The 25,528-nt window shown below is 43.6% G+C and overlaps 1 protein-coding gene across 3 annotated transcripts; it reads right to left on the bottom strand.

Moving 5' to 3' along the window:
- Positions 1-4,286: 4,286 nt before the first annotated feature.
- LOC119229892 (synaptotagmin-2-like) lies at positions 4,287-24,842 on the bottom strand. Of its 3 annotated transcripts, none has more exons than XM_037490696.2 (9): positions 24,558-24,842; positions 9,930-10,158; positions 9,684-9,841; positions 7,639-7,773; positions 7,057-7,224; positions 5,754-5,921; positions 5,465-5,582; positions 4,984-5,117; positions 4,287-4,852 (listed from the first exon to the last, which is right to left on the bottom strand). In XM_037490696.2, exons 2-9 carry the CDS (start codon positions 10,132-10,134, stop codon positions 4,637-4,639), a joined length of 1,302 nt encoding a protein of 433 aa, XP_037346593.2. In that variant the 5' UTR covers positions 10,135-10,158; positions 24,558-24,842; the 3' UTR covers positions 4,287-4,636. The 3 variants fall into 3 exon arrangements, with proteins under 3 accessions (XP_037346593.2, XP_037346595.2, XP_037346594.2); XM_037490698.2 differs by having other exon boundaries at positions 7,639-7,764; positions 24,558-24,841; XM_037490697.2 differs by lacking the exon at positions 24,558-24,842 and adding an exon at positions 12,848-13,023.
- Positions 24,843-25,528: the final 686 nt, after the last annotated feature.

Raw genomic sequence — 25,528 nt, 5'->3', positions numbered from 1 at the left:
CATTGAGTTTTTCTCTTCTGTGTCAACATGAGCATTCATAAAACTGCGTGATCGTCTCAGAAAGGTCCATTCATACATTAATGGACAAAATGTTGCAGGTTTTTCTACCTTGTTATTACCATGGAAACTGCAATTCATTTTACATTCCATATGCAGTTCCGTAAAAATTTGCGGATGATGGATGAGCTCCATTTGGGGGAGCGTCACCTCTGATACAAGAGCTTCACTTTGCATGTCACGTATGAGAGAGTTTTCCTCTTCACCTGCAATAAAATATGATAATACCTATATATAATATAATAAAAAACGAATGACATCAAATGTTGTGAAAAGTTTGTAAAAAAAATGCCCTGCCTCATAGCTGAACTACACGGTCTTTGAAAAATACGAATCAAGTAAATTCCCAAAACAAAGTAGCTGTTCTGGAGCCACGTAAACATCTGAGATGGAAAGAATGAGGTTGTTTTGTCAGCTGCTGTTACGAGATCAGAACGGAGGTTTGAACCTTGACTTCCACGCGGCCCTCAACATGGCGACAGCTGAGCCGACGGCCACAGCAGCTAACGCCGCTAACGCTACCAATGCTTACCTGGGGGGGGAACCAGATGTTGTGCGCCACGATGCCGACAGTGCCGATGGGCAGCGTGAGCTGACCTGTGGGATTTCCCCTGCAGTCGAATGTGATCATCACACATTAAAATACATTTTCGTGGAAGCTTTAGAAGCACAACTTGGCCCTCATTAATCTTGTGATTTACATTGAGCCCATTTATGGTGCTACATTCACAGGACCATGCACGTCATGTTTCATTTGGATCATTGAATAGCAGTGATTGTCTAACCGACTGTCTGAAATGTGTTTACACAAGTCCCTACGGAGCAAGGGTGGCCTAAATGAATCCTAAAATCAGATTAACACTATCTGCAGTTCAGCATCATAGCTCAACAATCTGCAGATGTGTCACATTTTGATTAGTTTGTCATCCATGTTGAGTCGTCCCATTTATGTAACATCAGAGAAGAGTCAAAGTAGTTTTCTTTGGCTGAATATGATGCCACCCACTGACCGAAAACCATAAAGCACCCTGTGATCCATTTACACACCACACAGGACAAGTCTACTCAAAAATGCCTTTATTTCCTATGATTACATTTACACAACACACAGACATGTCCTGACCACTCCCCATATTTTGGATTTTCTTGAGTAATTCAGTTCTACATTTGTGGTCCTTTTGTTCCCCTTGTTTTGCTTTTTTTTATGCCTGTAAAACATGAATTCTGTATGGAAATAAATCATGCAGATCACATAAAGGCACAACTATTGACACACGTGTACCACAAGACAAAGACAGGAGTCAAGAGAGACGTCCGAGCACATCCCTTGTCTCTGCTGCTGAAGATGGAGTCGGCCGGATGATGACCCTCGGGTCTGCGCGTGTTCTAACAGGACCACTAAAGAGGAGCGCGTTATGGAAGCAGCAGGTTGGCAGTATTGCATGTTGAACGAGGTTCTGCTCTGGTGGCGTTTGCTCTGTGCTTAGCTCGCTCTGTGAGACCCAGGAAGACGGGGATTTTGTTGTTGCCTGCATTGCAGAAAAGTGACAAGACTCATATTGTCCATTACCAGACCACCGGGCTCTGATGGTCCTCTGGCAAATACACAAAACTAGGAGACAGAATCCGATGGCAGCTCATACACACGTGAACGAGAGAGTTTGATAAAAAGGACGACCTTGTGACATTGTGGAAAAGAATAAGGAAGCATATTGAATGCAGATTGTTTGTGTGGGACGTGTTTCTCTCAGCACCTCAAACACAGAGAGATAACCGCATCACAGTCTGAAGATAGAATCAGATCAGAATTGTTTATCTCCATGCACTTGTAGGTTGTAAATAATGGTTAAATGACAGTGACCCCCCCCCCCCACACACACAGACACAGTAAAGAAAACCTCCCCACATTAAAGATGCAATGGTAACACACAGCATCGATATCTCTGAGCATGTGACAGTGACACAAAAGCCTCCCATTGCAATGCATTAGTCAAACCGAGTGTTCACTCATGAGGTGACATTCGGAATGAAAGGATTATTGATTGCTTTATTGCACAACTGCAGCTCCTCTGCATCAATAGTATGTAAGTGATCAGTGATCACAGAACTAATCCAGCAAAGCCATACTTGAAGATTTAATGGAATAAACGATGATGACATTCAAAATAAAGTTTTGTTTAATATATATTCAAATTCCTGGCTCATTTCATGTGGTGAAAAGTATAATTTAACAGGACAGAAGGTTTATTTGAATAGCAATAAGAAGTGACGGTGCTGTTTAATGAAGTACGGATGGGAAAAAAGGGCTACAAGTCAATTAAATCATCCAATGTGACTACGTTTAATAAAACTGTTAAAGATCTGACACCCATCTGGCTGGAGTAGATGAAGGAACCACTTACAGTAAATATTCTCCTTTTTTTAAAATGTATACAGTTCACTGGTCAGTGACCGACACATACTGTTCATGAAGTGCAAGCAGAGATGACTAATAATGACATAACTTGTAGCCCAAGCACTTCGTACCATATCGCAGCACACAGGACCAACGGTGACAGAAAACGAGACAATCGTGCAGGATTTAAAGGGATCCTGTGGACCCTAACATGGGGTATTCAGACACACATCCAAACCCATTCAGCAAAAATACATACTCTTTGCAGTCAGTGCATACTCTTTTTTTTTTTCTTCTTTTTTTTACTCTGTTTTATTATCAAAAGTGACACAGAACACAAACACACATACACATTATTATTATGGTTCCGCGTTAAATCATGCTGCTATTTACATCATCTTGTGAGTACATGCTGTAGCCTATTAACAAATTAGCATGGTGCATCATGTCAACATTGGGGCGATGCAGTGCGTGGACCTGTCAGTGTGCGGCACTATGTTTTTTACTTTAGGTGACTATATACGTCCTACTGTTGAAGCAAATAAGGCTGCAATGATTTGAATGTGTTAAACTCAACTGAACACCTAATTCTAAAATGTAATGACCATTTCTTACTGGACATTGAAATTTATGAACCACAGATATTAGAGAATTTAAATATTTTTCTTAGTTTTTTTTATTTCCCTCTTACAAAAACTCCTTTTTCTGTCATTGTCATTCTCAGAGGTTCTGATGTATATAATATTGTAATTTGTCCTCTTCAAATTTAGCTTCTGAATGAGCAACCTGTTAATAGTTAAAGACAACAGATCAAGTATTTAATGATTTAAAAAAAAAAATATTTGGATGCTATACATTCAGTGTAACATTATTCTGTGTGATGAATGCTGCAGCACTCGGATGAGTGAGCGATCTAAGCAGCATGAAACACTGCGAGGCATGATACATGCTAGATTCTGCAGCTCTATTTGGTTCAAGCCAAAAGGTCCAAGACACCTTTCTCGGATTATATGCCTCTGATGGATATTTCAAATTCAGTTCTCTACAAAAAGATCTTTGACATAAATCATCCTGCTGTCTCCCCAGAAACGTTTACAGTATCGAAGAGTACTGCAGCATGTTCACTAAAGTAAAGTCCAGGAGAGACGCCTAGTCTCAAAACAAAAAAAAAGGAATAGATGGAACTATTTCTATGAAGCAAAATGTAAATGAAGCATAGTCATGATTGGTTTAAACATCATTGATAAGCCCTCCCGGTTTTTACATCCAAGTGGTCAACACAGCCCAAGACAGATTCCAGATCGGAACATTCACAGTGTCCCTGACTACTTTTGAATGACTTCCAAAAGTTTCTCATTAAAATAAAAACAACCCAAGCTCACTGTATTTCTCAAAGTGTCACGTCAGGAAAAGGCACCCTTGTATTTCTGTCTTATATCAGATCTGTGTGAGGACACAGACGTGTGTGTTGATACTAAATGCATAGATGTGCCTTTGTGGCAAAACAAAACAAGCAACTTAAATGAACCATTTCCACACGGTATTCTACTGAGCTGATTGAACCAAGACAAGCCTTTATGCAGATGTGTTTTGAAAATGCATTGCAACTTGGATCGTTGCGTTCAGTGACCTTGACCTCATTCATTCTCAATTAAATAGTTTTGCATTAATTGACTTAAACAGACTCTATGCAGGAAATAACCCAACACTACAGTACTTTCTATTGCAAGTTATAGCACACTTATTAGCTAGATACGATACCGGGCGTGGTGGGTGCAGAGCAGCGGTGGGGGGGGGGGGGGGGGGGGGTAAGTAAAGCATGCCCTATAAACTAAAGCTTTATTTCCAGCATTGTCTTCACCAAGACATTCGTTCAGTGTCAGCACCCTAAGAATCAGTTTCGGAGTTTCTTCAAATGAAAGAAAGACCACCAGTCGATCATCTGTGAACCAGTCACCCATAACTCAACGCCACTCTCTCCAGCAAACACCAATGTGTGAAATGAGAAGCTTAAAAAGAGTTGGTTTTCGACTCAACAGTTAATGAGGGGATATTCTAAGATGTCTCTTTTTTGCTGAGCGGGTTTCATGACGAGCAGTCACGTGTTAAGTCATGGTTTTCATGCAAAGTAGAGGGCGGGGGTTGGAATTCTGAGTCAGTGCACCGGTTGGTTGGTGGAGCACGTTACTTCTTTGCATTCAAGGATGCCAGCTGACCGTCGATGTCCTCCTCTGGCTGCAACGGATGCCACTGGGCGATGGGGCGGCGCGGATTGGACAGCATGTCGGACCAGTGCTTCAGACCGAGGCCAGACGCCTTGCTGCCCACGAAGATCTTTCCAATGGCGTCGTTCTTACCGATCTTGTCATAATCAAACACTGTGACCGCCACTAAGATTTTCTACGAAGGGCACAAGAGAGAACGTGTGACTTCGTATAGAAAGTGCTTGCAATCTGCTTGTAAATCCCTTTCAAATTAAAGAAACATCAAACACCACTTTCTATATTTAACTTGTTTAACAAGCACCGTACCTGCATCTGTTCCAGTGGGATTTCAAAGCTGAAGGATTCATTGTAGTAAGGGTTCAGGGTGTTCTTCTTCACTGTCGTCTTCTTTTTCTTCAGACGCTTACCCCCCTGCAGGAGCTGGATCTTAACGTACGGATCTGAAAATGGTGATCAGTGTGATCAGCAATGAAAAACATCCTGTTTGCAATGTTCTGGTTGCATCCTGGTATCTCTGGTTGTCCAAAGGCTGCAATGAGCCCACTTTGTCTATCTGCTGGTACTCATTTTGTGTTGCAAGCTTGTTTGAAAGCTGGTGCATCGGTACACAATACTGATTGAAATGTAGTGTATTCTTGATAGTTTTAATATTTTTTAATACATTGAAATTGTTCAGAGCCTTCTCTTCTTCATATTTGATTCTTACCACTGTTTCATGTATGCAGCGATCCTTTCAAATGTATTTCATTTTGTGTCATGTGTTTTTAAACTTGTAACTTTTCTCTACCAGACAATCCACAGGCATCCATCTTCTTCAAGTTCTTTGCCTCCAGGATGCAGACGGTGAGTTTCCCGGCGGTGGGGACATAACGGAGGGAGATGCAGATGTCACCGAGTTTCTCGGGCTAATCGGTCCAAACAGAGAGAGAGACGAGACAGAATGACATCATCATGATGATGGACAGAGGTTAACTGACGGCACGATGGCCTCACGGTGACATCATCCGGTGCTCAAAATAAAGGCCGTTATGATTTTCTATTTTGTATTGACATTGAAAGTTTAGTGTTCACAGCACCTCCTCTTGATCGGCGCTCTCCAGATCCTTCCACTCCTCGATCGGTCGTCCCAGGTCGATGGTGTTCATGGGAATCTTCACCTCTCCAATGACGTCATGTTTGGAAAATCGGTCGTAGTCATAGACAGACATGGACAGAATCTTCCCCCCGAGCTCCTCGTAGGGCACCTGAGTGACAGACACAATGCTTTGTGGTTTTGTACCTCAGGGATTGAGGTAGAATTCCATGAGTGATGCTGAAAGTCAAATAATAAGGAGTTTGGGAAAACGGTGCACTTGTACAGCCCCATTTTTAACAACAAGGCATTTCAGGTGTTTCACATGAAACCATTAACCCCATCAAAGCATACAGTAAAAAGAGAAGGACATTTAATACAATTAAGAGCCATGTTTGAAACATTAACACCGACTCTGTAACCTCTCAGCTCTACATTCCCCATCATGCATCTCCCTGGACCGATTACACCACACACCTGCACTGCACTGGTTACACACACCTGCACCTCAAACACCCATTTAAGCCACAGTCACACAACACATTCACTACTGTGAACGCTTCCGAGCGTTATTCCCTGCGACTGCCTGATCGTAGTGACCTTTGCCCCTTGCTGGATCCCCCCCCCCCTGTCTGCCGCCTGCCCTGAACGCTTTGTTACATCATCCATACATGATGCTGCTACCAGTGAATGGCTGAATTCATAAAGAGCTGCCATGAAATTGACGGAACTAAAGAATTATCAGAGAAAGCACACCTTGTATTTACCAAATATTTAGATAACATGAAATAATCCATTTCCATATCATCTCAATGTTTAAGACTATAAGATATTATTAAAGATCCTAAAACTTTGCTAAATGAAGATGAGAATTATGCATTCGACCATCCTGGGACGGAACTGCGTCACCACCTTCAGAAAGTAAGACAGTGCTGAAATAAACCTTCCCTGTGAAGCCCTCAATGTTGCTATCAGCATCTCCTAGCTGTATCTAGAAGAGTTGATCAGCAAAAATAATGTATTTTTGCACTCGTAGGCCAAGCTTCCAGTGAGACCCGGAGCTACTTGTAAAGCCTCTGCGGCTTTCATTAGTAGAGGCAGGAAGGAGCGGCATGTACTGAATGTTGCAAGGACCTGCATGAACATCAAAGGGACCAGTGGGTTGGGACGATTATTTGTGTACAAAAACCCAAACTTACTCCTCCTCCTACATAAGCATGAATCTCTGATTCTCTCTTCCTAATCAATTCGTGCCAAATCTGTGCCGAAGAACGACGCATAGCTGCTCCACCAGCATCAGGACTTACCTTGAACACAAAAGTCTCGTTGAAGACAGGGTTCAGTGTTTTCTTGTGGACTTTGGTGTCATACTTCTTCTTCTTCTCGGGTAAGAGCTGGACCTTGACGTACGGATCGGAGGTTCCACCCGAATCCATAGATATGAGGTCGGCAGCTTGAAGGATGCCAACTGTGAGCTGCGTGCAGGGTGCAAGAGACGGATATCAGAATTTCATCAGGCCAAATAAATCCAAGGTTGGCAGGTGTCTCCATTTCTGTCAGGGTCACTGCTGCACAGATTGGTAATATAGCATCACATGACATCTTGAGGCTCGCCATCAATCTCCACAAACTTCTTGCCCGACCGGAGACGTTTGTCACAAGACCTCATCTCGTGGTCTTACTGTACCGTAGCATAAGATCTGTGAATGTGTTTGAGCCATACACGACACCATTTCAGCAAATTATTAATGAACTGAGCCATTTAGAGTACACCTATTATTGTGGTCCCTGTTGTTTTATTTGGTGCATATCTGATAGTTCACAATGCTTCAAAACGACTTTGGAGCTTGGCAATGTGTGTAATATATTCACCAGGGACCACCACATACCTTTGCATTTTCAAAATCATAATCTATAGAATATTGCAGCTTCCCCAGCTTCTCTTCTTCCTTCTCCTCCTCCTCTTTCTCCTCCTCCGTCAGTCCGGTTTCTCCCTCCTCGTCGTCTTCGTCGTCCTGGTGTATCTGTGATGTGAATGTGACAAGAACAAAGCAGGATGTCAAAGGTCAGGCAGTGGGGGGGTTTGGGGATAAGGACAATAAGGCTCCCTACAGCAGCCAGCATGCCACAGACACTGGAGCTCCGGGACGTTTTGACGTGGGAGATACATGTTTGGGTTACTGCTTACCTGCTTACCTGCACAGCACTTGATGATAATAACCTGGGATTTATTATTTACAAGGTGAGAAACCCACAAATACATGTTTGGACTTTATTTATTCCACACTTCTGGTCGACCCTGTGTATTTTGGGCTTGATTCCCTCGACATGCTCACAGTAAAGTGACAGCCTGAGTCAGGGGAGGCTTTGCATGCCAGGTTCACTAAGAAGGGTGTGAAGGTTTTCCAATGAGATCAGATGTTAGCTCTCTTGTTTGTATAAGGGCTTTGATTTCACCAAATCTTTACATCAAAACCCTCAAGGAACTAGCCTACAACAGCGAAAGCAATGCATATTAAGATATGAAAAGGAACATTAGACATTCTATTCAGTGCAAGGAGCTGGCTGTGAAAGAAACACTGCTTTGTTTAACCTTAGGTTCATAACTAACTCATATTTCAGGACAAAATCAGCCAGCTCAATGTAGTCATAGCTGCAGTGTTATTGTCATAGTTCAATTAAAACGTTGTTGCCAAGGCGATCGTGACTTTAAAATGTCCTTCTGTCTCTTCTTTTCTCAGGCTAGCCAGTGTCTTTACATCCTACCTCCTCCTTGTGCCTTGTAATGCAAAAAGGACAGATTGGCAAGTAATTTGTCTCTTCATGCAGTTTCATCATCACCGTTTCCATGTCTCCCAAACAACCAACCATGCCCTTTATCACATGCATGGGTTATAGAGTTAAACGTGTCTTGCATATCATCTCTTAGTCCAATACTTTCCATATTGGTGTGAGTAACAGTTGCATTGTCCCAGGAAACAATGCATTGGATGGTTAGATACTCCTCTCTGCGGTTTATGGAGCAGATCATAGCTTTCCATTGTCACATTCTCAAGCCATCATAACAAATATAAAAAAAAAAAAAAATTAAAAAAAGAGTTGCAAAGGAAGCTACGACTTTCATTCCATGAAACCCCCCTCCGACCGGGTGGCCGGAGAGCGTCACTGTGAGCTGTCCACCTACCGTAGAGGCGGGAGTCCACCACAGTCAAGAAACACGAGGCACACACAAAGACAGACACAAAGCAGGGGGGGGGAGAGCAGAGAGAGGAACAGATTCAACTCACGAGACAGCAAACACACTGCGAGAAGAGAGGCCGTCAACGCCACCGCTACACAACCATGGTGAGAAATGATGACACTCTAGTTCTCGTCTGGCGACGACGCATTCGTGGACTTCGTGGACGTGATTGATTGCATTAATTAGCTGTCGCTGGAGGTCAGGGCAATCTCTGCTGGTTTTAGCTGATTAGTTCTCAAATAAATCACTGGCTCTTCTGTTATTCATCCTCTGATTCACTTATATATTATATTTGCAGGTGTCAGGCCTTTATCCATCATTTTGATCGTACAAAACACGTTTGCGACTTGCCAGAGGAAACTTTAGCCTCCGTGGTGCTCATTATTCTTTGCCACCCGGCGACAAAGTGTGTCATTTTTCACCCTCGGGCCACAATGGAGTACGTCACATGTTTGACGACCACAACAACAACATCAAATTAAAGGAGGGGAAGAGCGCTCTCCTTGTGTCCTCTACAGCTCGGGACACAAATGCTGCTGGTGAAAGATCAAATTGGGTTAGCTGGAGACATATTTCAATGAATAGAAATGCAGTAATACATCACGACAAACCATAAAACAATGATGAATTAGATGGAGTATAGAAGTGGCCAAACTGCACCCAGAACATTCTGTCACCCCGATGTTGGCATACCTCGCCCTGCATGTTCTTCATATTGAAGCCATCCTTGCCCTTCTTTCCTTTCTTATTCTTCTTCTTCTTGCAGCAGCATTTTTTGATGATGCAGAAGCAGCAGGTGAGGACGAGCAACGCGGCCACCACAGCGATGGCAATCAGAGCCCAGGGAGGCACTGTCGGTTACAAAGACAAGAGAGCAATGGTGGGGATTGGCTGGAATGGAGAGCACTTGGAATCCCGGCCGGAAGCAGGGTCACTCACGTGGGATTTTATCAATTTCGTTCAGGAATTTGCTCTTGATCTCCTCAAACATGTCGTTCTTGCTGATCTCTGTGTTGTTGGAGCCGGAGGTGTCCGGCGCCGAGGTGGAGACGAAGGCCTGGGTGGGAGCCGCGGTGGCGGCGGTGACACCGGTGGGCTCGGCGGCCGCCACGGCCTGTGCCGTTCTGAACAGGTTGAACTTCATCGTCAAAGACTAGGCGCGGCGTCCCTGAGGCACACGGATCAGACGGGGAGGGGGAAAGATAAGAAAATCAGTGTCACGACCTCACGGGTGAGATGTGGAACAAAAGCCAATTCAATCGTAATAAAATACTTCTCTCCATAAGCTCAACGATAGAAGAAGTTTTAATGTCATGTCTTCTTTTGGCCAAGTGGGAAACCAGAGAGAGACTAGATGGAAAAACTAAAAAGTAGATTAATTACCAAGAAAACCAATAAGACTCAAAACACTTGAACGATTGGTTAATATTTGGGAAATAAACAAACAGCAGACTCCTGAATGAAAGTCTTTCCACGCTCTGTCAAGAATAAATCCCCCTCCTCCTCAACTCGTCACGATCAACAGGGCCACCTGAGGCAGCCGTGCACGTGCTGAACAGACTCCAAAGAGGGGATGTATTTGATGAGTTGGGAATGTGTAGAGCACTGGTTTCCTCCTCTCTCCAGCTGTTACGCTGAACTACGTTCATTCTCTCAATGTGGAAATGTTGACCGATCAAAGCTTTTTTACGGTTGTTCCTCCATTAACGAGCATGATAATAAAGGTGCAACTCGGCTCTGTGGAAGATGGAGGGACGCAGAAACAAACTGGGAGCACTAACAACAACAATGTCCACTGTCAAAGAAAGATTAAACAGAAACGGGTCACATTAATGAGCGCAGGTCACAATGAAGCTTTAAACTAATCACGCACATTATGCTGATGATGTGAGACTTTACTGCCGGTGAGAGCCGGCAGCAGAAACTAAGGTGATTACGTCTCCCGCTTCAACACGTGGATTTGAAAAGAGTTAAAAACAAATCCCAATTCCTGCTTTTGAATCACACAAGTTACATATGATTTGTTAGTTGGTGAGCTGTACAATAGAGGTGGCGTGGAACCCATTCATTGTGTTACTTTTGGACAGTGCCAGGCGATCTGATTCTAGTATTTATTATTTATGATGAGCTAAGCTAGCAGGCTGATAGACGTCCGTAATTTAGATCTCCTCTTTTGACTGTTAACTAAAAATAAATAATGAGGCTTTCGTTCATTTCATTCAATTGGTTTCAGCATAAAAGATTTAAATGATGCAATGATTCACCTTCTCTCTCCTCTGGAAACGTCATCTTTCGCAAAACAAAATCAATTTACCTCTAAGCCTCAAGTGGGCATTATATTATGTTACTGTCTATCCTCTCTTTGAGATGTGACACCAGAAAGGTATTAGCATTGATGACAATGGTAAAGCTCTGGTCTAAGTGTGTCTGCTTATTTTATTGTTCCTTCTTGGCCCAAAATAAAGCTAAAGATACAATGCAGAAAACTGGACGCATCTAACAACCGAAGCATTTAATCACCTTTGATTAGAATTTTCATTATTAGCTCTTATATTAGCATTTATTAATACAAATAATAGGCTCCTGCTGTGAACAACAGGAACAGAGGTTTGAACGCTGCGTTCATGGCATCAGGGGGAAAATCGTAAAAGCAAATAATGCATGTTCAAGCACACCCAGAGAGCATTATGTGATTTACTCTCTTTTAAATTCTCCTGATATAATTTCTACTACTGTGTAGAGACAGACAGAGTCAAATAAAATACATCAACAACTTGTCTGAGTGTGTGTGTGTGTGTGTGATCTCAAGTCAAATGTCCATTGCTATTCTTTTGCCATCTCAATCCACCATTAAAGCGCTAGAAGCAAACGATCCTTCTCAGTATAAAAGAAATGAGCAGCAACATCATTTGGGTGCAGGGCTTCTCACCACCAGTGATGTACAGGGAGACATTTCTATCGAGATGTGCTCACAGTGCACGGGAGGATGCCCGTATCACAGCATGAACCCGAATCAGACGGCTTCTCTGTGGTCGGCAAACACACTCGTGATGTAACCTCATCTTCTCCGACTCGCGGGCCACAGATCGATCACCTTTGCATTCCAACATGTGTATTTCCGCGTGGCCTATTCGGGGCGAGGAAGGATTCGTGGTCAAATCTGAGCCGTTCGACCCAGCAGAGTTTTGAGTGATCTGGGCCGGCAGATTATTGTTGCTAAGCAATCCTCATGCTGTCTGTCAGCCATCCAACCCGCCTGTAGCCGAGCTGACCAGCCAATCGAATAACCAGATGGCTCAAAGCCAGCTTCAAGTCCCTGCCGAAGGGCGAGTGGCGACTGATTTATGGTGATTGGGATCAAAGTTTTACCTGAAACACTTGATATCTGTAGTAGAAATCCTCCCCTCTAATCACCTCTAAACATGCGCAGTTATTCTTAATTCGAAATAACTCAACACACTAAACTTTCGGGAGTTGCACTCAATTTATCAGTGATATGGAAATTGGCTAAACGCAAAAATACACCAATCCCACATCTATGGCCCCTCTTTCTAGTTCTAGACATGTGTTTACCTCTGACCCATCAGCACTCAAACCTTATCTGCCATTTATGCAGCTCACCGCTGGACAGCATCACTCAGCCACACGCACAGGTGAAAAAAAAAAAACACACACACACACATCCTGACTCACAAGAATATATTCACGTACAGATAACACAGTTCATCCTCACTCACTTAGTTTGAGAATGCAGAGGAGGTCCTCTGAGATATCTTATCTGCTAATCCTACATTCCCGATGTATTCACATATATCTGCAACCTCGTTTGAAAAAAAGATCTCCAGAACAAAACTCACCGTTCAGATGCGGTATTCAGATGCTTTGTGAGGTGGCCCATCTAATATCAATGACTACAGCTGTATCTACGGTCCCTCAGAGCGGTGGTAGCATAGCCTGATGTCTCCCATAAGCAGAGACTGCAGTCTCCTCTCACTTCTCTCCACTGCAGCACTGCACCCCTCCTCTTCCTCCTGCTCCACACCCCCCCCCCCCACCCTCCTCGTCCAATGCACACCATCACCCCCATTTTCCACCCTCCCATCACACACCTCCCTGCTCCGTTTCTGTCTCGCTCCCTCAATGTACTTGTGCACACAGCCTCTTACCCCCCCCCCCCCCCCCCTATTTGTCTCTCTCTCGCTTTTGCTCTCCCCAACCTCATTTACGATGCTGCTCACACAGCTGATTGCAGCATGCCACTCTTTGGTCGAGCATTGCAGGGCAGTTGTAAAAGATCTATGTGCACAAGTTCTAGTGTGTGTGTGTGTGTGTGTGTGTTTTGTTTGAATAAAGACAGTTTGCGTAGGTCAGGGATGGAGATCAAGCAAGTAGCAGGATGGCCGACAGAGGGTGTGCTGACTTTAAACCACATCAGCCTCAAATAGTATCACAATGAGCTCATACGATTAATTGGATCCCTGCAATTGATCTCGGAAGTGCGATATAAACCCTCTGGTGGGACCGTTCCCCGAGAAACTCATTCAGAGCGAACATCTGGGATCAAGAATGATTAGGTCAACTTGTCTGCCACTCACTGATCCCTCCAGAGATGTGTCAATGACGTTTGGAAGTGAGCAGATTGCAAAGCAGACTCTCCGGTTACAATGCACACAGACCCTGCAGAAGCCCACAGTGTTCGGTTAAAACCAGTTCATCTTCAAACATACATGTGAGGGAAGTGTAGCGAAAGATCCAGAATCGGGCCATCTCCTCAAACACCTAACCATCTCCTCAAGCACCTAACCATCTCCTCAAACACCTAACCATCTCCTCAAACACCTAACCCTCTCCTCAGGGAAATACCTCTCCGTACGCTCAGCTGGCAGCTGTCAGCAGCCTCCTCTTGCTCCTTGTGGGACTGCAGTGAGCTCTTTCTGCCTGAGAGGGGCAGGGATCTCACACAAGTGTGCCGCATAGCCAAGCACAATTTTATTCCTGTAGAGCCCTGAGATATTTGTCTCATCGTGTTGTTTTCCCAAAATAAGTAACACAGAGGCAGCTTCTTTCAAAACTGTTCAGGATCGCTATGTTCCTATGTTCATGGTGGGGTATATTCCTATGTTCATGGTGGGGTATATTCCTATGTTCATGGTGGGGTATGTTCCTATGTTCATGGTGGGGTATGTTCCTATGTTCATGGTGGGGTATATTCCTATGTTCATGGTGGGGTATATTCCTATGTTCATGGTGGGGTATATTCCTATGTTCATGGTGGGGTATATTCCTATGTTCATGGTGGGGTATGTTCCTATGTTCATGGTGGGGTATGTTCCTATGTTCATGGTGGGGTATGTTCCTATGTTCATGGTGGGGTATATTCCTATGTTCATGGTGGGGTATATTCCTATGTTTATGGTGGGGTATATTCCTATGTTCATGGTGGGGTATGTTCCTATGTTCATGGTGGGGTATATTCCTATGTTCATGGTGGAGTATGTTCCTATCTTCATGGTGGAGTATGTTCCTATCTTCATGGTGGGGTATGTTCCTATGTTCATGGTGGGGTATGTTCCTATGTTCATGGTGGGGTATATTCCTATGTTCATGGTGGGGTATATTCCTATGTTCATGGTGGGGTATGTTCCTATGTTCATGGTGGGGTATGCTCCTATGATCATGGTGGGGTATGTTCCTATGTTCATGGTGGGGTATGTTCCTATGTTCATGGTGGGGTATGTTCCTATGTTCATGGTGGGGTATATTCCTATGTTCATGGTGGGGTATATTCCTATGTTAATGGTGGGGTATATTCCTATGTTCATGGTGGGGTATGTTCCTATGTGCATGGTGGGGTATATTCCTATGTTCATGGTGGGGTATGTTCCTATGTTCATGGTGGGGTATATTCCTATGTTCATGGTGGGGTATATTCCTATGTTCATGGTGGGGTATATTCCTATGTTCATGGTGGGGTATGTTCCTATGTTCATGGTGGGGTATATTCCTATGTTCATGGTGGGGTATGTTCCTATGTTCATGTTGGGGTATGTTCCTATGTTCATGGTGGGGTATGTTCCTATGTTCATGGTGGGGTATGTTCCTATGTTCATGGTGGGGTATGTTCCTATGTTCATGGTGGGGTATGTTCCTATGTTCATGGTGGGGTATGTTCCTATGTTCATGGTGGGGTATATTCCTATGTTCATGGTGGGGTATATTCCTATGTTCATGGTGGGGTATATTCCTATGTTCATGGTGGGGTATATTCCTATGTTCATGGTGGGGTATATTCCTATGTTCATGGTGGGGTATGTTCCTATGTTCATGGTGGGGTATATTCCTATGTTCATGGTGGGGTATGTTCCTATGTTCATGGTGGGGTATATTCCTATGTTCATGGTGGGGTATATTCCTATGTTCATGGTGGCATACGTTCCATGAACTACATTTAACCTTGAAGTTCTTTAAAGGGATGGATCTACATTTACTTGTGTGAAGAGAAATAACATGGGTGGGGTTGTAAACACAAATTGTGGAGCTAGCCTGGCTAACTGGCTAACTGGTTAACATGAGAAAGCTTCTATTTTGCCCAGAAGTTAAATGAGCAAGGATACAAACATCACATGTTGTGCCTCCTAAAGTGAATAGCAAAATATGTTTCCACTGGATCTTTAGAGGACAAAAAAGAGGGAACCGAGAAACAGTTTGAATAGAACAAAAACACCTACAAGCATATATGAGTAATATTTTGCTTGTTCAAAAACAAGAGCTAAAGCGCAAACAAGACAGTTGACTGAGGATTACATGTCGGACCATTCACTGCCTGAGGTGTCACAGTTACTTCTCTGAACTAATTGCGTAAAATTTCCCCATATTTTTGTGGACCACGATGTTTGGAGTGGGACCAGTAATGAGGGATAACGCGTTACACTGAACATGCTGTAATATGATCGCCGGGGGCAACTCCTTCAAAGTCCTTCCTCTCACAGTGTATTTTCTTGCCGCTGAGAGGCTCAGATTGTTGTTGTGAGTGTCTGACAACATCACGGAACGTTTTTTGTATCATGTGTCATATATTAAGAAGAAAATTGATGAACCAGTTAGTGAGAGTTGGAGAGTTGCAGTACAGAGTGTTATGTGAAATATTTCAATATTACTGCAGATGAATTACATGTGTTCGACAATGTAGACACCACCAAAGATTTTACATTAGGTTACACATTAAAACAAAGACTTTCAGTGGGCGCACATTGATGACTGATGTGGTCACATTGTAGCTCGCTCAGTCATTTTAGTCACCTGGACACATTAACATGGAAAAATGTGACAAATACAGACATTGGTCCTTGAAACGTTGAACCAAGGTGATTGTTGGATTTTGGTACCTTTTGAAGAGCCACATTAGGTTTTCTCTGATTCACTTGCTGTATTTCCAGTTGTTTTAATGTTGCTGGCAGCGAGTGACCACTGGCAAAACTAATGTGGTCAAAGTGGAAGCAGACGCAGTTCGGGGGCCTGATATTGTGCCCACAACGCTCATTGTTCTGTCTCAATGGAAAGTTCCTACAGGAAGGTATTATGCAATATACACAGCATTCAATGCAAGGTACAGCAGCACTCACTGTAAATCGTCTTTGGCATCGGAAACAACTTGGCAATAGTTACAACTTAATCCACTGAAAAGTAGATTTAGGGTAAACCAAGACTTCACTGTGAAATACATTTTCAGCACAAAAAAGAGAGAGAGAGAGAGACCATATATGTGATGTGAGAATAATGGTCTCTTTATTTCTTTGCTTTTTTATGAATTCATCAAAAGGCTGCATTTTGAGTGATATGAATATGTTTGAACGGCTATTTTTTAAACCAGTAAAATAAATTATTTTTTAAGTGTATTCATTCAGAATTCCAGATTTTAAACAAATGTAAAGCAGGAAGGACTCAGGAAGGGTTTTAAAAAAATAGAACAACACCAAGTGAAAATAACTACCCAGAGATCTGTTCTGTTGTGCTCCGAACGGCTTCGTGAAAGTTGACTCAAACTTTTTTGTGATTTTTTGTGATTCAGGAGATTACAAGCTAGAGAAAACACACTTATGTGATTCAATATTGTCTTACTGCAGATAAATGAATTAATGTATGCTTCATGTTCGTTGTATAACCACTTTGATTTAAGATCGTCGACATAAACAACAAAAATATGTGTATTAATAATTAGGAGACAAAACAAAGCAGCATTACAAGATAATAAAGTTGTGTGAGAGATTTGTCATTCGACTGGACGTGGTCACCACATCTAATCAGCTGATGTTCTTGACCAGCTTTCACTGATCACTTGTGCTCCTTGACTCAGCACTTTTGGATGAAACAAGGAGAGTCAACGCAGCTGCATTGGTTCACCCGGTCTCCCGGTGCATTGTGGGACAGTCCAGTTCTTCCCTTACTCCACACTGTCTTCAGAGCATTTGTGAATGAGTAAATCTCTCTCTCTCTCTCTCTCTCTCTCTCTCTCTCTACTAGTCATCTTCAGGGTCAGGCCTGAGGATTAACCCTTTTACAACCGCTATCAAACACCCCCCCCCCCCCCCCCCCGATAGCAAACACATGCCGCTTTGGTCCAGATGATCCGTTTCCTCCCAGGCAGCCGGGAGGATGTGGCAAAGACTGCGCCCCCTCAGCTCCTGCAGGGAGTGCTGCAATGCAGGGGTGTAAGAGAGAGGAACACGGAGCCAGGAGGCAGTTTGACCAACACTCCACCGCTCACACCCTTCCCTTCATTTCCTGCCACGCCTCACTTCTTCCACCCCTCATTGCTTCCATCCCTCTATTATTCTCACACTTTCTGCATCTCTCTCTCTCTCTAAGACACACACAGACACACACACACACACACACATGAGGGACTGGTTGGATTCTGGTACATCATTACTGCCACGGAGACAGCAGTAAGCACCATATGGTCGCAGTTGGCTCTGTACTTCAGTGTTTGGGTGTCTTGAAGTAGCAGTTGGTCAACAGGGTGACAGTGGGTCTGTGTCCGGCTGTGTGTGTGTGTGTGTCGGGGCGGGGGGAATGGGGGGGGGGGGGGTACTCGTGGGGTGTGTAGAGCGGCTCCTGCGCTCTGACGACGCTTTTTTCACTCTAACTGAGTTACTGGCGTGATGACGCCACACAGTGTCACTACGGGAGAGCTGTGCTCCGTCAATGTTGTCGTGATGGCGTGAGTTCAATCAGCAGTGACAGTAAAAGAGTTGCCCTTTGAGATAGTTTATTAAAGCAAAGAAATACAATTACTGAGGCTGCTGAGTCAAGAACGGCTCTATTATTTTCAAAGATGCAGAGCGAGGACGATTTGACGGGCCGCGAGGGTCATAGAAATAAAGCAAGAGTAGGACAGACATTCCCATTCCTATCAGTGCGTAATAAGTAGCAGGATGATCACAGCGGCGGCCATTTTCACGTGTACCGTTGCCATTACAACCATTGCAGGGACTGACCGATAGAATAAAGGTTTTCAAAGCAGAAACTAGGCAGCAATTTGTACTGCTAAAAAGTGTGTGGATTGTCATCAGCAGTAATAAAAGCCACTTTATACTTTTAGTTTTTTTTTACCAAGACATATTTTGACATTTTATTCTAAACCTTTTTGGATCTAATCATTTTTGTCTTTTTTTACATGACATTTTTTGACTTTTTATGGAGAAAAAAAAATGAACTAATATTTTTTTATTTTTTCAAAAATATTCCTTACCATTTTTTCATTCTTCAACATTTTTCAAAACAAAAAAAATCTTTAATTTAGCTTCTTCTGTGTTGACCTGATGTTTTTACATATTTTCACTTCCTTTTCAATTAATGTTTCAACTTTTAATGACATTTTTAGGCTGACTTTTTTTACCTATAATATGTAGTCTTTTTTTGTAGCCTTCTGTCCAACAGACTTTTCTCTAAACATTTTTCACCATGATATTTTCTGACAAAACATATTTTAACTCATTCAATTTTTGACTTAATATTTTATATATATATATATATATATATATATATATACAGTATATATATATAATATAAGATTTTATGATCTAATATTCTTTGAGGAAGGTTTACAACTCTAAGATAAACAAAACATGAATAAAAATGGAGCTCTATTGATTTGGAAAATGTAGATTACTTAAAAACAAACAGGCGTGTGTAACGTCACAGTTGGTTTCCATCTGATTACATCATGAAACAAGTAGAAAACTATTCTTATCACGAGGGTAATACTACCAAAAATACAAAACTGCATAATAGCTTTCCAATGAAATGTCCCTTTAAAGCTGGTTCACACACAGAAAACGCACATTTTCCAGTGGTTATGAAAATGTAACTGAGACAGGAACATGGACATATAAAATAAAAGAAAGTTTCATTGTAGTTTAGCAAATATTTTGCATTTGATGGAAATGATTTGACTTGACCCATTAGAGTTATTCAGTGCAGAAAGGTGTCTGGAGTTTTAGCAAAGGTTTAAGGTTTTGGTTTGACAAAAAGGTAAAGTATGATTAGCCCAACTGTCAAAGATCTGGGGCAACATGGCCAAGTAATGACGAGCAGGGAGAAGCCAGCAGGGACACGAGTGCTATGAGTAATGATCCGATCCTTCCCACCTTCTTCCCCTCCCCTCCGGCCTCAAACATCTCCATCACATCAGCTTTTATTCAAGAATCACAGTCATTTAGATAATGCACTCAAGACATGGCCATCACAGAAGGTTTCCCCCACAGAAAGTGATGTATACGGAAGCAAAGACATTATGACCAAGTCTCTCGGCCAAAGGCAAGGCGGTGAATACAAGCACCAGCATTTTCCATTTTCTGCTCCAGCAAATGTACAAATGTGTCATGGTTTCGTGCCAGAAGAGAACGGGACAAATTGGTGTCATTAAGAAAACCCTTTATCAGCAAATCCTTTTCATCATCTCAGAGAGAGAAAGACAGATCCTCCTCTATCTGCTATTATAAGGTGCCCATTAGTCAATTTAGTGAGAAAATATTCAGTCCCTACACGTGAATGGTATTTTGTGACGTTGTTCCACAGTCAGCTTGGAGAAAAGGACCCAGAGGGACCCGTTGAGGGCTCGTCACGCAGTGTGTGTTTTACAGGGGTATCAGGGAAACGGCTCGCATTAGAGCCTTCAGTTTCCATTTTCAGAGGGCATTCAGAGGGCAGCACCTTGGTCATTTTACCAAGTGGAATCTTCTACGTTGAAGTTTTACTGGGACCAGAGGACTTTGGCATGTTTGATTGCTACTTCATCCTAAAGCTGCAATTACCGATTCGTTTTGGCCAATTGGGAATCGTTAAAGAGCAACATAAACATCTGGAGTTTTGTTTCTGCCCACCTGATCAATGTAAATCCAATGCTCTCTCCCTTTTAGCTCTGTTTTTGATCTATTCCCAATCCTGAGAGAAATATCCGTCTTTTGCCGTTAAATGCTCTGCCCAATGGTTCTAGTGAGTCACACAGACTGTGTCGGTCTGCTGTTGGTTTTTACATCTCTTTTTCTGCCTGCGGATGAAAAACAATGCAGTGGAAGCAATGAGAGTGATTTAAAAGAGTGAAGTTGTGCACTGGATAGCAAAACAATGGGCAGCAACTCACAGGATATCAACTCTCCTTTCACCTCTGCTGCCAATCACTCAAAAGAAGAGAAAGCCGCTTCTTACTAGAAATGTGAAATTCATCTTCTGCGTCCTGAATTTCAGCCTTTTATCATCGCGGCATGTGGACAGCCACCTTACCCACTTCAATCATCCATGAAGCTCTCAAAATTGATCTGCTAAAAAGAATTGATCCTGAAATTGGTTTGGTCTGTACATAAAATGGTTTCCCCCCCCTCCCCCCCGAGCCTTTGATGTTACTCCAGTTTTTATGGTGCATTTGACCTGGTGCCTCTTTTCTTCAAGGAAACCCTCTGAAGTTATAGCATCCACGTCCATTTTTTGACACAGTAACTGAAAAGAAGGTACATCTTTTGATTGGTGATTTTTCAGGAGAAAAAACCAAAAAGCTGCATTACGCACCTCTTGTTTTGAAGGCAGACAGTAAAACAAAACCACTCTATTCTCGGGCAGAGAAATATGCTCAAATCCTCCACATGACAGAGAAAATACTTCAACTAAACTGAAGGAGACATGAGCTCAGCAGCTTCCTCAGAGAGCTTTTGGGAGTCTACAAAACATCTCCCATGACATCAGGCATCAACGGGTCTCATCAGATGCCGCTTTGTGAACTGCTGTCACAACGTGTCCATGCACGGTACTATTAGGTACCGCTAACGATACACACAACACTGTGTCTGCGGTGTAAATGAGGAACATCAGCAGTGTGCGTACATTGATGCACCCGACAGCTTGTGAAAGAGCAGCTCACAGGATTAAAGGCCGCGGCGCAGAATCCCATTTCATGAACCATCAAGCAGCGGACGTCCTGCGGGTACCAACACCTCAGGAGGAGGAGGAGGAGGAGGAGGAGGAGGAGGAGGAGGAGGGCTAACAGCGCGAGGAGATCAAATGAGGCCTTCTGACTTACTGCAAGAACTGAGGAGGACTTATTCAGAATATCCTGAAGACAACAACCTGATAACAAAGCAGATGGAGCAAAGTCATGGACGTAAGTGAAACCCAATGGTGGAGTTTATCAGCCATTGATCTGTATCCAATGTGCAGAAGACCAGGAAGCCAACAACAAATGTCGTGGGACCCCATCCATCAGGTTGTGATATATTTCGGTGGGCTGAATAAGCATCGCCATTGAAGGAGGCTAATAATGATTTGGGAAGTGATCAATCGCTTCTATGGATCCGAGAGCACGGGACACCATCTGTTTGAATAAAATGCTCATGGCAGTGTTCATTATGGTTTATTTGTTTAATATGTACTTTCATGTTAGCAATCAGGAGCCCATAGTTTATTCTAATTGTAAACTGCACAATACTGTTTTAGGCTTGTAGCCTTTTATACATGACTTAATTGTATATGAAGAGGCTCAGCATTATACGTATTAGTGTATATACTGTATATGCTGCTCCATGTATAATTCACACTGTACATTTATTCATATACACTGCATTTCGTTGTTTCAGTGCCGGTACTGTGTGCAATGACAATAAAGTTGAATCTAATCCAATTAGTGAATTATACACGATGCAGCGATTTATTTTTTGTTTCTGGACAGACGTGATCAATCTGACTGGGACAGATATATATATATATACACTCACCGGCCACTTTATTAGGTACCCCATGCTAGTAACGGGTTGGACCCCCTTTTGCCTTCAGAACTGCCTCAATTCTTCGTGGCATAGATTCAACAAGGTGCTGGAAGCATTCCTCAGGGAGTTTGGTCCATATTGACATGATGGCATCACACAGTTGCCGCAGATTTGTCGGCTGCACATCCATGATGCGAATCTCCCGTTCCACCACATCCCAAAGATGCTCTATTGGATTGAGATCTGTTGATTGTGGAGGCCATTTGAGTACAGCGAACTCATTGTCATGTTCAAGAAACCAGTCTGAGATGATTCCAGCTTTATGACATGGCGCATTATCCTGCTGAAAGTAGCCATCAGAAGTTGGGTACATTGTGGTCATAAAGGGATGGACATGGTCAGCAACAATACTCAGGTAGGCTGTGGCGTTGCAACGATGCTCAATTGGTACCAAGGGGCCCAAAGAGTGCCAAGAAAATATTCCCCACACCATGACACCACCACCACCAGCCTGAACCGTTGATACAAGGCAGGATGGATCCATGCTTTCATGTTGTAGACGCCAAATTCTGACCCTACCATCCGAATGTCGCAGCAGAAATCGAGACTCATCAGACCAGGCAACGTTTTTCCAATCTTCTATTGTCCAATTTCGATGAGCTTGTGCAAATTGTAGCCTCAGTTTCCTGTTCTTAGCTGAAAGGAGTGGCACCCGGTGTGGTCTTCTGCTGCTGTAGCCCATCTGCCTCAAAGTTCGACGTACTGTGCGTTCAGAGATGCTCTTATGCCCACCTTGGTTGTAACGGGTGGTTATTTGAGTCACTGTTGCCCTTATATCAGCTCGAACCAGTCTGGCCATTCTCCTCTGACCTCTGGCATCAACAAGGCATTTCCGCCCACAGAACTGCCGCTCACTGGATGTTTTTTCTTTTTCGGACCATTCTCTGTAAACCCTAGAGATGGTTGTGCGAGAAAATCCCAGTAGATTAGCAGTTTCTGAAATACTCAGACCAGCCCTTCTGGCACCAACAATCATGCCACGTTCAAAGTCACTCAAATCACCTTTCTTCCCCATACTGATGCTCGGTTTGAACTGCAGGAGATTGTCTTGACAATGTCTACATGCCTAAATGCACTGAGTTGCCGCCATGTGATTGGCTGCTTAGAAATTAAGTGTTAACGGGCAGTTGGACAGGTGTACCTAATAAAGTGGCCGGTGAGTGTATATATATATAAAGACACTTGTAAGCTGTTAAACATCCACTGCAACACTAAATGCACCACGGCCAGGGCATACAAGTGGTGGAGAGGAAAGGTGCACGTGACAGTGTGCATGTGTGCACACGGACACACTGCAGCTCCACACTTCAGTGCTGCTGCTGACGCCAAAAGGAAGCCCTCGCTTGGCTCACACACTCCAGAGTGTCCCAGTCGTGTACTCATAATACCCCCGGGGAACAGAGGAACCAACGCACCACCGTATCTGTTCACGCCCCCACACCTCCAGGTCAGAAAGAAAAAATGTTCTTAATCAATATGAAAAACAGAGGAATGTGGGAGGTTCCCGCAATGAATTAAGCAAAAACGTCAAGCTGTAATCAGGGCCCATCAGATGATGTAATGCGCAAAATGTTACAGCGTGTTAATAAAAGCTTTTCTTTCCACCAGCTTCCACATAAGAGGGACAATTTCATAATGGACTTTGCACAGATTCATTGGCTTATTAAATTAATAGGAACACAATGAGCTCCGCAGACTTTAACGTGGCCTTTTCACTCCTGCTGGCACAGCAGATTTGACTTTGCAACACACCGCCTCACAGCTTTTACTGTGTGAGAGTAAGCTCCCTCTCGTCTACCATTAAGACGGCCATACTGTAAAGAAATCCGTTAGAGGTTAAAATAACTTATCTTCTATCAATTAAATCCGGTTCATACTTATGGTACTTATACTTATATCTTCCGGATGCCGCAGCATCTCACGTCCCAGCGTGGCCCATGTTTCCTTTTGATATGTAACATAATACTGCAGCATACGTGATGGCATGAAGACTTAAAGTTCCACCCAGACGGATTAGAGATGACTTCAAGTGCGTTAAAGAGAAAGGCTACTGGTCCGTTCTAATTACCCCCGGGGCCATTTGTCATCTCTTTCTCTCTCTGCAGAGCTTTTTCCCTTCTTTTTTTTTACCCTGCACACTCAGGCAGGATGTGTGTAATGAGGCTAGGTGCCTGTGTGACAACCTGCAGCAAAGCCTCAGTATCTGATGATGCAGTGTGGGACGGACAGGGAAATACAAAAGGCTGCTTACCTTCAATAGAGATGCGCTGCCTCCGGCAGAGAACAAGGTCAGGTGTGCAGAAAGAACCAAAAAAAAAACCAAGAAGGAATCTCAACAATCTGCACTTTGGTTCATCCGGGACATCTGGAAACCCCACAGCTGGAAGGTCCCAGTTTCACCCTGACGAGACTTTTCTTCGCAATGAGCTGCTGACTCAGATCAGATCAGACGGGAGAGGAACCACAGACCAACATTGTTCACACTGAGATCAGCATCGGAAGCCGGTGCAGCTCCACTGCTGTATTTCCCGGCACTGTGTGCTCATTGGCTGAGGAGCTACTCAATAAAAAAAAAAAGCCTCCTTGTCATCAGTTGGGCATGGAGGGGAGGGGGCTGGATTTTTCTGTGGCGCACTAACAACCGAGCTCCTCCTCTTTTCTTTTCTTGCTCCATTACTTCCCCCCCCCCCCCCCTCAGCAAAGGCAGCCAGGGGAGTGCTGAGCTTTGAGAATTAGACGCAGGAGGGAAGGGAGGAAGAGAGCGAGGGGGAGGAGGGGGGGGGGCGGGGGCATCGATGAATGGAGAGGTGAAGAGATGGGGAACGGCAGTCTTGATTTCAGGGTCCTGTGTCCCTCTGCTGCAGGAACCTGAGTGCAGTGAGGTGTGAGGAGCAGGGAGGCCAGATAGAGAGACGGTGTGTGTGAGTGTGAAGGTGTGTGTGTGTGGGGGTAGTGGGGGTACCGGTCCGCTTGGGCTGGTTTTGCTGCAGTATATATTGTTGTTTTTTTTTTTTTTCTTCCTGTTTTCCCAGCAGCAGCTGATGCTCCAGCAGACTCAGCGGCGCAGAGAGGGAAACTAGTTCCATCCCTTCCCTCGTTGGCGTCTTGGTGAATAATTTAAAGGAGCTGAAGGTGGGACGAGCTGCAGGGCGATCACTGCTGCTTCATTAAGGAGACGGAGATTACACAGCTGTCTAATTAAACACAAAGAATCAAAGTCAG

This window comes from Pungitius pungitius, chromosome 8 (assembly GCF_949316345.1).
Source record: "Pungitius pungitius chromosome 8, fPunPun2.1, whole genome shotgun sequence".
NCBI classification, from domain to species: Eukaryota; Metazoa; Chordata; class Actinopteri; order Perciformes; family Gasterosteidae; genus Pungitius; species Pungitius pungitius.
Note: the sequence above shows the minus strand (reverse complement) of the source record. Positions and strands in the feature narration are given on the sequence as shown.

Coding starts and splice junctions, on each gene's coding strand:
- LOC119229892 (XM_037490696.2), bottom strand. CDS start 10,134: ATGAAGTTCAACCTGTTCAGAACGGCACAGGCCGTGGCGGCCGCCGAG. Junction 7,774..9,683: donor TGAAGAACATGCAGGGCGAG/GTATGCCAACAT, acceptor TTCACATCACAG/ATACACCAGGACGACGAAGA. Junction 7,225..7,638: donor ATGATTTTGAAAATGCAAAG/GTATGTGGTGGT, acceptor CCCTGCACGCAG/CTCACAGTTGGCATCCTTCA.